The sequence below is a fragment of the Suricata suricatta genome, chromosome 14 (assembly GCF_006229205.1).
Source record: "Suricata suricatta isolate VVHF042 chromosome 14, meerkat_22Aug2017_6uvM2_HiC, whole genome shotgun sequence".
Lineage (NCBI taxonomy): Eukaryota > Metazoa > Chordata > Mammalia > Carnivora > Herpestidae > Suricata > Suricata suricatta.
Genome location: NC_043713.1, coordinates 794,788 through 806,753, shown reverse-complemented (window position 1 = coordinate 806,753; position 11,966 = coordinate 794,788). Strand labels below are relative to the sequence as shown.

Genomic DNA, 11,966 nt, shown 5'->3' with positions numbered 1-11,966 from the left:
AGATTATAGCTGACTAATGCCAACGTAACTTGAACCAAGTATGTCAAAGAAATTACAGCTTTTCTAGTCTTCTTGCTCTTCAGCATTTGTGGTCAGGGCCTTTCTTACTGTCATGAACTTCTATCTCTTTGCCCATAAAAAGAATATATATATAATTTTAGAAAGATAACTTATTTATCATCCTTTTTATCCCTTTAGAAGTTTGCAAAAAATAGTTTTGACAGCTGATTTGATTTTCGGGTCAGCTTGTGCAGTGATGTTCAAACAGTGTTCCTAGGTTCCCAGGGCCTCCAAAGAGAGAGGCACCTCAGCTCGGCAGGAAGTCGAGAAGTCCAGGCAGGAAGTGGCCCCAGCAAGACTTGGGCTCACCCACCCCGCTTTCAGCTTCCAACTGGTAGCTGTCTTTATCTTTCTTATCTGTTGTAAGCTTTTCATGTGAAGGAGGATTTCATGGCCAAACAAGGTTTTAGAAATCCGTGACTTGTGTAACATTTTCTAGGTTAAATAGCCAGTACTCCTGGAATGTTCTCTGTGGGCGCCCACTAGTTCTTGAGTTAATTTTGTTAACGGTTGCAGAGCTGTGCCGATTTGTTTTGTTTTGTTTTGCTCCTGTCCGTTGTGATGCTTTGTGCTTTTCAAAGGATTTATCTTTTTTCACATGTGTAAATTCCTGTGATGTAAAATGAATGAGGCTTCGTAGGAATGTCATGTTTTTTATTTATTCCTGATATTAATTTGTCTCTCTCTCGCTTTTTTCTATTAATCTTTACAAGATGATCAGTTTTATTCTTTTCAAGGAGCCAAGTTTCTGGTGGTGTCTTTGCTTTTGAAATTTAAACTTTTATCTTGAAATAAATCCAAACTTCTAGAAAAGTTGCAAGAATAGAGCAGAGAGTTCCTGTAGGCCCTTTGCCTAAGTTCACTCGTTTGTAACCTTCTGCCATGTTTCTTTTCTCGTTCTCTTCACACCCACCCCTTACCTTCTGAACCATCTCAGACTTGGTTGCTTCTTCATTCCTTTCATTACGTCCTAGTACTTCAGTGCGTGTTTCGTAGGAGCGGTATTTTCCTCCATGACCGTCACGCAGTCGCCGTGGTCGGCAGACGTAGCGTTGGTACGTCCCCATCCTGTCCTCTGTCACGCACCACCTCCCTGGGCCGATGTGGCCGTTTGGTGGCGTGCCTCTGCAGTCTCTGTTAATCTGGAACTCTTCTCGCTGTTCGTCTTTCATTCCATTGACATTTTTGAGGACTGCAGACCAGGTATTTTGTAGGTTTCAGAGTTTGGTTTGTCTGAGGTTCCTCGCTGTGGGATTCAGGTTAGACGTTCTCTGCGAGGCGCTGTGGAGCTTGCTTCCGGGTTCATTGATCCTGGTTTTCCCTTTGCTGCGGGGTAGTTACGAGAGGACCACCTACGCCGAGTAGAAGCAAGGCATGATTTTGTTCACGGCCGCATGCTTCTATTACGGCGGGCCAGACCAGATCTCCCTGGTGTTAAGGAGCAGAGAATGGCCCCGAACAAAGTGGGCGTGAGATTATATGGACAGAACATGTCATCGTTTAGTTAACCAATTATAATTCACAGCATTCCTTGGTAGTCAATTACATTGTAATACACAGACGTTAGTTTTGGGGGGAACCAAAGGTTCTTTGCCTCTTTAGAATGGCCAGTCATAGTTAGACACCTAAGATACCGCGAGACACAGTGACCAGGTGACTTTCACCTGTGGACTTGGCTTCAGCCAGGTCGTAGTAGAGGGGTGGGGTTACTTAACAGAATCTTGAAAAACAAGTTAAACTTCAGGTTACAATGTTCGTTATGGAGTTACATTCTTAGGGTCTTTCCAGATTGCCCAGTCTTTAATTACTCACCAGAATGGGAGCTTAAACCGAACCTGTATACAGTTAGCTCTCTGATATCTTACAAGTTGACCCAGTACGTTCCATAAGTGGACCTATCACAGCTTAGTTTTTTCTTATACTTTGAGTTTAATCTGTGTTCTTTTTCTAGTTTCCTAAGATGAGCACTGCATTTTTTTCTTTTTAAAAATAGATGCATTTAAGTTTTGACACATGGTATTCTCATTGTCATTTAGTTCAAAATATATTACGATTTCATTATCATTTCTGCTTCCATCGATGTTCAGTTTAGAACCATTCTGCTTAATTTCCAAACAGTTGGGAATTTTCCTAATTGTCTTTTTGTAATTGACTGTTGTCTTAATTCCACTGTGGCCAGAGAATGTACTTATGATTTTTTTTAATTTCAGTCTTTGTAATGTGTTGAAACTTGCTTTCTGATTTGTCATATATGGACCATGTTAGTTAATTTTCTGTGTGTATTTGCAAATAATTTGTATGTTGTTGTTGTTAAGTGTGTTGGCTCTGTGTGTTGTGAGTTCTGTCTGTCCATGGTCTTGGTTGAGTCCTCTGTACTCCCAGAGTTGGCTTGTATGTCAGGGGCAAGAAGCTGGTGTGGGCCTCTTCACGCTGGTGAGGATGGGTGTCCTGCTTTGAATGATGTCTGTTGTGCTTTACATATTTTAGTGCATGTTACTAGCTGAGGGAAGTGTGGGGTGACTAATTTACTGTTGGCTGGATCTTTATCTCTAATGATATTTTTTCTATGTGTGCGTATATCTGACTTCAGTACAATGATACCAGCTTTCCTTATTTTTTCATTTTAGTTCAAGTTAATTTACAGTGTGTCATTCGTTTTGGGTGTATAATATAGTAATTCAGCAGTTTCACCCACCACCCAGTGTGCATCATGACAAGTGCGCTCCCTTAATCTGCAAAAGACAAAAGATGTATAGCTTTGGCTATTTGGGGGTCTTTCCTGGTTCTATTCAAAATTTAGGATGGTTTGTTCCAGCACTATGAAGAATGTTGGTGTTATTTTGATAGGGATTGCATTGCTTATGTAGAGTGCTTTGGGTAGTATTGACATTTAACAATATTTGTTCTTCCAGCCCATGAGCATGGAATGTTTTTCCATTTTTGTGTGTGTCTTCTTCAATTTCTTTCATAAGCTTTGTATAGTCTTTAGTAGTTTTCAATATGTAGATTTTTAATCTCTTTGGTTGAGTTTATTCCAAGGTATTTTATGGTTTTTGGTACAATGGTAAATGGGATCAATTCCTTGATGTTTGTTTCTGTTGCTTCATTATTGGTGTAGAGAAATGCAATCGATTTCTGTACATTGATTTTATATGCTTCGACTTTGCTGAGCTCATGGATCAGCTCTAGCAGTGTTGTGGTGGAGTCTTGTGCAAAGAGTGAAGGTTTGACTTCCTCCTTGCCGATCTGGGTCCCTTTTATTTCTTTGTGTTGTCTGATTGCGGAGGCCGGGACTTCCAGTACTGTGTTGAATTACGGTGGCCAGAGTGCACATCCCTGTCGTGTTCCTGACCTTAAGGGGAAAGCTTTCGGTTTTTTCCCCTTTGAGGATGATATTAGTGGTGAGTTTTTCATGTATGGCCTTTTTGATCTTGAGGCATGATCCTTCTATCTCTCCTGTCTTGGGGATTTTTATGAATAAAGGATGCTGTATTTTGTCAGATGCTTTTGCAGCATCTGATAAGAGGATCATGTTGTTCTTGTTCTTTCCTTTGTTGATGTGACGGATCACATTAATTTGTGGATATTGAACCAGCCCTGCATCCCAGGAATAAATCCCACTTGATTGTGGTGAATAATTCTTTTAATGTATTGTTGGATCCAGTTGGCTAGTATCTTGATGAGAACTTTTGCATCCATGTTCATGAGGAAAATTGGTCTGTAGTTCTCCGTGGGATCTTTGTCTGGTTTTAGAATCAAGGTAATGCTGGCCTCGTAGAATGAGTTTGGAAGTTTCCTTCCGTTTCTATTTTTTGCAACAGCTTCAAAAGAATAGGTGTTAATTTTTCTTTAAATGTTTGTTGGAGTTCCAGTGGAAAGCCATGTGGCCCTGGACTCTTGTTTGCTGGGAGATTTTTGATGGCTGATTCAATTTCTTTACTGGTTATGGGTCTGTTCAAGAAATTTTCTGTTGCTTCCTGTTTCAGTTTTGGTAGTTTATATTTTTAGGAAATTGTTCATTTCTTCCAGGTTGCCTAATTTGTTGGCATACAATATGTCATAACATTTTCTTATTATTTGCATTTTGCAGTATTGATTGTGACCTCTCCTCTTTCATTCATGACCTCATTTATTTGAGTCCTTTTTTCTTTTTGATCAGTCTAGCTAGGGGTTTATCAATTTTGTTAATTCTTTCAAAGAATCAAACTCCGGGTTTGATTGATTTTCTGATTTCGATACCATTGGTTTCTGCTCTGATTTTTATTTCCCTTCTTCTGCTGTTTTTGGCCTTTATTTGCTGTTCTTTCCCAGCTCTTTTAGGTGTAAGGTTAGGTTGTGTATTTGAGACCTTTCTTCCTTCTTTAGGAAGGCCTGGATTGCTATATACATCCCTCTTATGACCGCCTTTGCTGCGTCCCGGAGGCTTTGGGTTGTTGTGTTTTCATTTTCATTGGCTTCCATGTACTTTTTAATTTCTCTTTAACTTACTGGTTAGCCCATTCATTCTTCAGTAGGATGTTCTTTAGTCTCCAAGTATTCATGATCTTTTCAAAGTTTTTCTTGTGGTTGATTTTGAGTTTTATATCATTGTGGTCTGAAAACATGCAGGGTGTGATCTCGATCTTTTTATGCTTATTGATGGCTGATTTGTGATCGAATATGTTCCATGTTCACTCGAGAAGAATGTGTATTTTGCTGGTTTAGGATGAAATGTTCTGAATATATCTGCTAAGTACCATCTGAATCAGTGTGTCATTCAGAGCCATTGTTTTCTTATTGATTTCCTGCTTAGATGATCTGTCCATTGTTGTAGGTGGTGTGTTCAAGTCACCTACTCTTATGGTATTATTATCAATGAGTTTCTTTATGTTTCTGATTGATTGATTTGTATATATGGGTGCTGTCATGTTGGGGACATAAATATTTACAGTCATGCGATCTTCTTGGTGGATAGACCCCTTAATTACAAAATAATGCCCTTTTTCATCTCTTGTTACAGTCTTTATTTTAAAATCTAGTTCATCTGATGTAAGTATGGCTACACCAGCTTTTGATGACCATTAGCATGATCAGATGGTTCTCCATCCCCTTACTTTCAATCTGAAGGTGTCTTTTTTTTTAATGTTTATTTTTGAGAGAGACAGAGATAGAGACCGAGCATGAGTGATAAGGGACAGAGAAAGGAAGACACAGAATCGAAAGCAGGCTCCAGGCTCTGAGCTGTCAGACAAAGCCCAACGCAGGGCTTGAATCCATGAACTGTGAGATCATGACCTGAGCAAAGTTGAGTGCTTAACCTACGGAGCCACCTAGGTGCCCTTGAAGGTGTCTTTAGGTTAAAATGAGCCTCTTGTAACCAGAGTATGGATGAGTCTTGTATAGACCCTATGTCTTTTGATTGGAAAGTTGAGTCCATTGACATTCAGAGTGAGTACTGAAAGATATAAATTTCGTGCCATTGTGTTGTCTTTTGAATTGGTGTTTCTGGTGATGTTCTCTGGTCTTTTCTAGTCTTTGTTGCTTTTAGTCTTTCTTGTTTTGTCTTTTCTCCATCTAGAGGTTCCCTCTTAAAATTTCTTGCAGGGCTGGTGTAGTGGCCACAAACTCCTTTAGTTTTTGTTTTTCTGGAAAACTCTATCTCTCCTTCTATTTTGAGTAAGTCTTGCTGGATAAACAATTCTTGGCTGCATATTTTCCCAGTTCAGCATGTTGAATATATCCTGCCACTCCTTTCTGTCAAATTCCTGTGGATAGGTCTACGGTGAACCTGAGCTGTCTTCCATTATAGGTTAATCTTTTTTTTTTTCTCTTGCTGCTTTCATAATTCTTTCTTTGTGTATTTTGTGAACTTTTACATGCTTTGGTGATGGCCGGTTTTTGGGGAATCTAATGGGAATTCTCTTTGCTTCTTGGATTTTGATGTCTGTGTTCTTTCCCAGATTAGGATAGTGTTCCTCTATATTTTACTCACATAAACTTTCCTCCCCCTTTTGTCTCTCTTCTGAGATTCTGTGATTTGGATGTTATTTCCTTTTAGTAAGCCACTGAGTTCTCTAAGTTTTGTATTGTGATATTTTGCCTTTGTCTCCCTCCTTTTTCTTGCTTCATTCTTCTCTATAATTTTACCTTCTGAATCGCTGATTCACCACTCTGCTTCATCCATCCTTGCCATCGTGGCGTCCATTCAAGATTGCATCTCTGTTAAAGCATTTTTAATTTCATCCTGACTGGATTTAATTCCTTTATCTCCACAGAAAGGGCTTCTAGACTTTTTTCCACCCCAGCTAGTATTCTTATTACCATGGTTCTAAATCTTAGTTTAGACATCTTCCTTGTATCTGTGTTAGCTGTCATGTCTTCCTCTTCTTTTGTTCTTCGTTTTCTCAATTTGGAGGAGGAGAATAAGTAAAAAATTAAAATTAAAATATTAAAAGCATAGCAAAAAATTAGATAACAGAAACTTAGATCGTAAGTGTATTTTGGGCTGCTTGTTGAAAGCAACTTGACAGAATGGAGATAAAAGGGAAGGGGAAGAAGGTAAGAAAAAATTTAAAAATTAAATAGTAAAATGGAATTAAATGAAATGAAGAAAATGAAGTAGAATAAAAAATTTAAACTGTAATAAACAAAACTAAAAATAATAAAATGTTTTTCTTTCTGTATTCAAGAGTGAGGAAGATAAAAGAGGAATAAAAAGAGATAAACAATTGGAGCAAAAACAAAGCAAAAAAACACACACATGAGCTAGCAAACAGAATGAAGCCAGAATGAAGTTACATCCAGTTTCCCCTCGAACTGAACTATGAAGCCCTCTGTAGTCTTTACATTAAGCAGGTGGAGGGACTTGTGCTGGTCTTCTGGGCCATGTGCTTGGACAGCGCAGTTGGGCAGGGCTTGGTGTAATGGCTCCATTCTCCAGTAGGTGGCGCTGCTAGGCTCACTCGGGCATATCATTGTGGTGCGCATGCATGTGCATGGAAGATGGAAATGGTTTTACCCAGCTCCCTCGTTTCTGGCATAGGAACATGGCGCTGTCATCAGCTCATGATCACACTCCCCTCCTTTTGTCTCAGGCCTCTGTCCACTCCCTGTCACTACACAGATAGGGTACCCTGTAGACTTCAGAGACGACTGTCTGGGGAAGGATCTCGCTGAGCTACGGTGTGGTGACACAGTGGCAGAGGTTGAGATTATGGCAAATCATGGCACACAGCCGGCTCCGGGCTTCCCCACAGTCCGGCCTCTGTTCTGATACCAGTAAATGCGGCTGCTCTCTGGGCTTCCCTGGGACCTTTGCCTGTGGGGCGGTCATAGGGCCTCTACCAAGTGCATGCCAAGCAGGGGACCATTTCTCCCCACGTGGCACACGGGCCCCTCAGACCCTGCTGCCTGCTTGTGGGGCTTCGCCCTGCTTCCTCACCAGAGCACCGCCAGGCACTGGCCGGGACTTCGGACTGGGCTCCAGTGTTTATAGAATCCCGGTGGTACCGAAACTCTCTCCTCCCTTCCCGTCAATGGTTTTGGGGAACACACTTCTTGTTCGGTCCCCTGCGAGTGTTTGCACTCTCTTTTTCTCTTTCTCTCCAGCTACTTTCGGGGGAGTGCTTTTCTTGCACGATCCTGATGCACCACACCCTCCCCCTTTCTCTTTTGCTGTCCTCTCTCCAGGAAAACCCCTCTCTGTCTCCTTCTGGGGCTTTTCTCTCCCCCAGTTCTCCTCTCCGCTCCGTGTACCTGCCGAGTTCTGTGGTTCAAGGTGTGCAGGTTGTAGTGTTACTCCCCAGGTCGGTTTCCTAGGTGTGCAGGACGGTTTGGTGCTGATCTGGCCGCACGTCAGGGACGAGACAGCCCCAAGGGTCTCCATGCTGCTCCGCCATCTTCACCCTTGGATTTAGTCTTATTTGACTCAACAGTGTAACGCGATTTGTGTGTGCTGTAGGCGGTGTCCCCTGAGCCCTCACTCACTTAGAGAAGACTCGTCTGCAGAGAAGTGGCTCCGGTGCAGCTCCTGGCGGTTTCCTGGCGGCCCTCGCCTCCCTTCTGTTCTCCCTCCTGTTATCGGTATTTCCCAGGCTGTTTTGTTCAGAAATTGCCCCTCATTGTATTTTCCTGCTTAGCGTTACGACTCCATGAGGCTTACATTACTTTCTGGCTTACTCATCTTTGGGGTGTATGGCCTTTCATTTTGGCACTCAAGTCCCCTGTCTTCCCTTCCTGCTCATAGTTTCTGCCTCTGTTGCCAGTGGCAGTTCTGGTGGAGCCCGAGGCTTGTGTTCATTTAGTTCTGTGAAGTGGCCTGTGGCTCCCTGTCTACTACTCACTTTTGTGTTTGTATAAGGAAATAGTTAGTCATAACACTTTTGCTGAGAGTTATTAATAGCAAAGTGTTGCAAATAATCCTTACATGTTGGAAGTCTAGGAATTATGTGTGTGTGTGTTTTTTATACAGGGGTATAGGGAAAAATTAATAAACTATTGAGTATATATGGGTTTTGCACTTGGTATTTAATTTAGAGTTTCTGGAGTGTAAGGCTTTGGAACTTAGCGGATTGGTAGTTTCAGGTCCGACACACAGCGGCGTTGATGGTGGTTTTGTATTTTAGCGGTTGTCCACAGCGTTCGTGTGATTAACAGCGAGGTTTTACACTCATAGGGCCTTTTGCACAAGAATATGTTGATACCACATAAACTTGGTAAAACCCACATTTCCTGAGTATTACATACGTTTTTCAAACACTTAACTTTGCTCGTTTTCAATTTCACATTAGATTTGCCTGACTTGTGTACATTAAGCTGTCACATTGGGTAATTATATGTCTCAGAACAAAAATTTCTATTTGAGTACTTTGCTGGGGGATTTTCGCCCGTACCTGATGTGCTGCAGGAAGTGCACAGAGAGGAAGCTGGTGTCCTGTCTGCTGTCCCTGCCTGCACCGCGCTTCCTGCGGACCGGCCCCGCCCACTGACCCTCCCTGTGACCATGGGAATGTTCTCGATAAGTGGTATCCAGTGTGGTAGCCACTGGCCGTGTGGCTGTTGAGCTCTTGAAATGTGGCTAATGGAACTGAGAAACTGGACTTTTTATTTCACTTCATTTTAATTCATACTGAAACAGTCACACACAGGGGGCGCCTGGGGGGCTCAGTCAGTTGAGTGTCCAACTCGTGGTCGCAGCTCGGGTGGTAATCTTGCTGTTTGTGAGATGGAGCCTGCGTTGGCCTCCGTGCCGGCCTCGTGGAGCCTGTTAGGGACTCTCTCTTGCCCTGCCCCTCTCCCTCTCATGCTTACACTCTTTCTCTGTCTTTTCTTTCTGTCTTCTGTTCTCTTTCTCATTCTCTCGCTCTCTCTCAGATAAACTTAAAGAGTTGCATGTGGCCAGTGGATGCTATATTGGGCAGTACAGAAATGAACACTTCTGTACCGCATGTAGTGTTGTAAGATGGGGGACGTTCTGAGTGTGACTTGGAGAATCCGTGTCGCTCTGCCGCTGACTAGTTGTTTCATCTTAGAGAAATCGTTGACTTCTCTGGCCTCCAGTGTCGTCCTGCGGGAGACCCCGGAATGTAGTGTGGCTGTCCGGCTGATTGGACCCGGAGTTTAGGGAAGAGCTCCTCCAGCTTGTGCGAGGTCACTGAGGGTTCCGTGCCCAGGAGCTCAGGGCGTGTGCGGCTGGACCCGCGGTGGACAATGTAGGGCCGCTGCCAGGAGGAGCTAGGTAGAGGGCGCCCTGGGCCCTGGGCCAGCTGGGGTCCTGATGATGGCCCAGGGGCCGATGGCAGGGGTGTGGCAAGGTGGGTTGTGCTAGAGGACAAGAGTCCTTGTGAGGGTGTCCAGGCCAACAGTAGAAGCAACCGCAAGGTGAGAAATAGGAGCTTGGTGCTTATATTTTACTTGAGGTCTTATTTAATTTTTGTTTCATTCAAGCATGAACACATCACAAATCCCTAACAGTTTCTGAAATCTGCCCGACAACCCCCGCCCCCAAGAAAGCAGTGAAGGTGGGAATACTTATTTTGGCAATCTTAAATCACTTTACTCTCCCGATCTGTAACAACCAGGGATCCAGAAGCATGCTCTCTGTGCGAGGATGCTCGCTGTTCTGGAAGGTGAGGTGGGGGAGGTGTGCGGGCGCTTCAGGGCCGGCTGCTCGCTGCGCCAGGCATTCCTTCCTGCGGTGGACGCACTCACGCCCGTGGCAGCGCCCCCAGGACTGCGGCCGGGCCCCTGCACGGACGGCCGCCCTGGAGGACAGCCTGGAGATTTCCAGAGCACAGCTGGGGGGTCGGGAGAGATGCACTGATTTCGGTTTGCGCGCGCACTGGCGCCCCCACACGGAGCCCCGCTGGCACATGGAGCCCCCGCGCCGGGGGCGCTTGTATGCGGACCTTTGCCATGCAGTTCCTGAGGGGTCTGTTGAGAATTACGAGCAACATGACTATCTTTTTGTCAGCATAAAAAAGCTCTGGCTACCTCGTACTGTTGATGGTTTTTTATTTTATTTATTTATTTACTTACGCACACCAGTAAGAGGGTCTACACAGGGAAGCCGGGTCCTCGAGGGTCTAGAAGTCACTATGTACTTGCTCATACAAGCCTCTCTCAGTGGATTCTGTTACGTTTATATCTGTAAAATCCTACAGATTAGCATCAGTGTCTGGTTTATGTCTACAGAAACAATCCATATTAGCTCTAAATGTATACACTTCGTTTAAAAACTTTATGAAAAGCATTCATGATGTGTATCTTCTTTTCCTGCAGTTGCTGTGACTGGCTGGTAAACATATGTCACAGAAAGAGGGAGCTGAACGCTCGCACAGTGTGGCTCGGATGTCCTGAAAAGTGTGAAGAGAAGCACCCCCGAAACTCTATCAGAAATCAGAAATACAACATATTTACCTTCATACCTGGGGTGAGACTGACGTGCTGAAAAATGGGTTTCGTATGAGACATTGCTAGCTTCTTGTGTTTTCACTGGTTTCCCCCTTGTTAATTGTGTCACATCCAAATCAGTGTCCTTTTGATTTTGAACCAGGCATGTTTTAGATTATTGTTAAATAATTCATGCACACTTTTAATGGGTATAGCATAGAGCTCACCTTAAAACAGTTTATAGTTTGACTTGAGTCCTGGATAAACATATTTATGTTATTGTAGAAATAACCAAGTAGGCCTAGATTAAACTATCAGAAAGAAAGCTGTAAGTGTTGTTTGTAGGTGAAGCTGAATGCCAAGTGCACAGCCTGTGTAGGAGCCTCAAAATGAAAGTCATGTAATTTTTTACGCAAAGTGACTCCATGACAAAATCTCTGTGAGCATTTACAGGTAGATTTTCTACTTCACATTGTAAATTTCAGGCCATATTATAGTATTGTATTATTAGTTATATTTAATTAGGGATTACATGAAGTTTAAATATTTCACTAATTATTTTTGTTGGTGATATTTCTGACTTAAAAATTTGAATAATGAATAATTGAATAATTTTTGCTTTTTGTGCATCATTTCCTATTAGACAAATTTAAGACAAAAGGCAGCTGGTGCTGATTATATTTCTACATCTAAGTTTTGACATGTTCTAGTTATTAGCTTTATGCTATTTTGCAAGAAAGTCTCTTTGTTATGTGAAATAAGAGCTGTCTTGTTTCTCATGTTTTTATGTAAATAATCATGCTGAATTTAGATTGGTCATTGATTTCTCCCCCCTCTCCATCCTTGATAGTTGGTGAACATTCGATCCCTAATTTGCTCTTTATTAAAACACACAAGACCACTGGCCCCGTAACTGAAAGCCCTTTTGTCAGGACGATAAAGTGTAAACCGTCTTTCAGGCGGACAAATACTCTCATCTGTGTTGAATGAAGCTGCTGTTTTCTTTTTAGGTTTAAATTATTAAATTCACGCAGACT

At 42.7% G+C, this 11,966-nt stretch overlaps 1 protein-coding gene across 1 annotated transcript in view; it reads left to right on the top strand.

The window, feature by feature from the left end:
* ATP9B (ATPase phospholipid transporting 9B (putative)) overlaps positions 1 to 11,966 on the top strand; it is a 184,946-nt gene that overhangs the window by 33,777 nt on the left and 139,203 nt on the right. The window contains exons 5-6 of the mRNA XM_029922755.1: positions 3,253 to 3,278; positions 10,819 to 10,969. Coding sequence (XP_029778615.1) covers positions 3,253 to 3,278; positions 10,819 to 10,969 — 177 coding nt within the window. The remainder of the gene's footprint in view (positions 1 to 3,252; positions 3,279 to 10,818; positions 10,970 to 11,966) is intronic.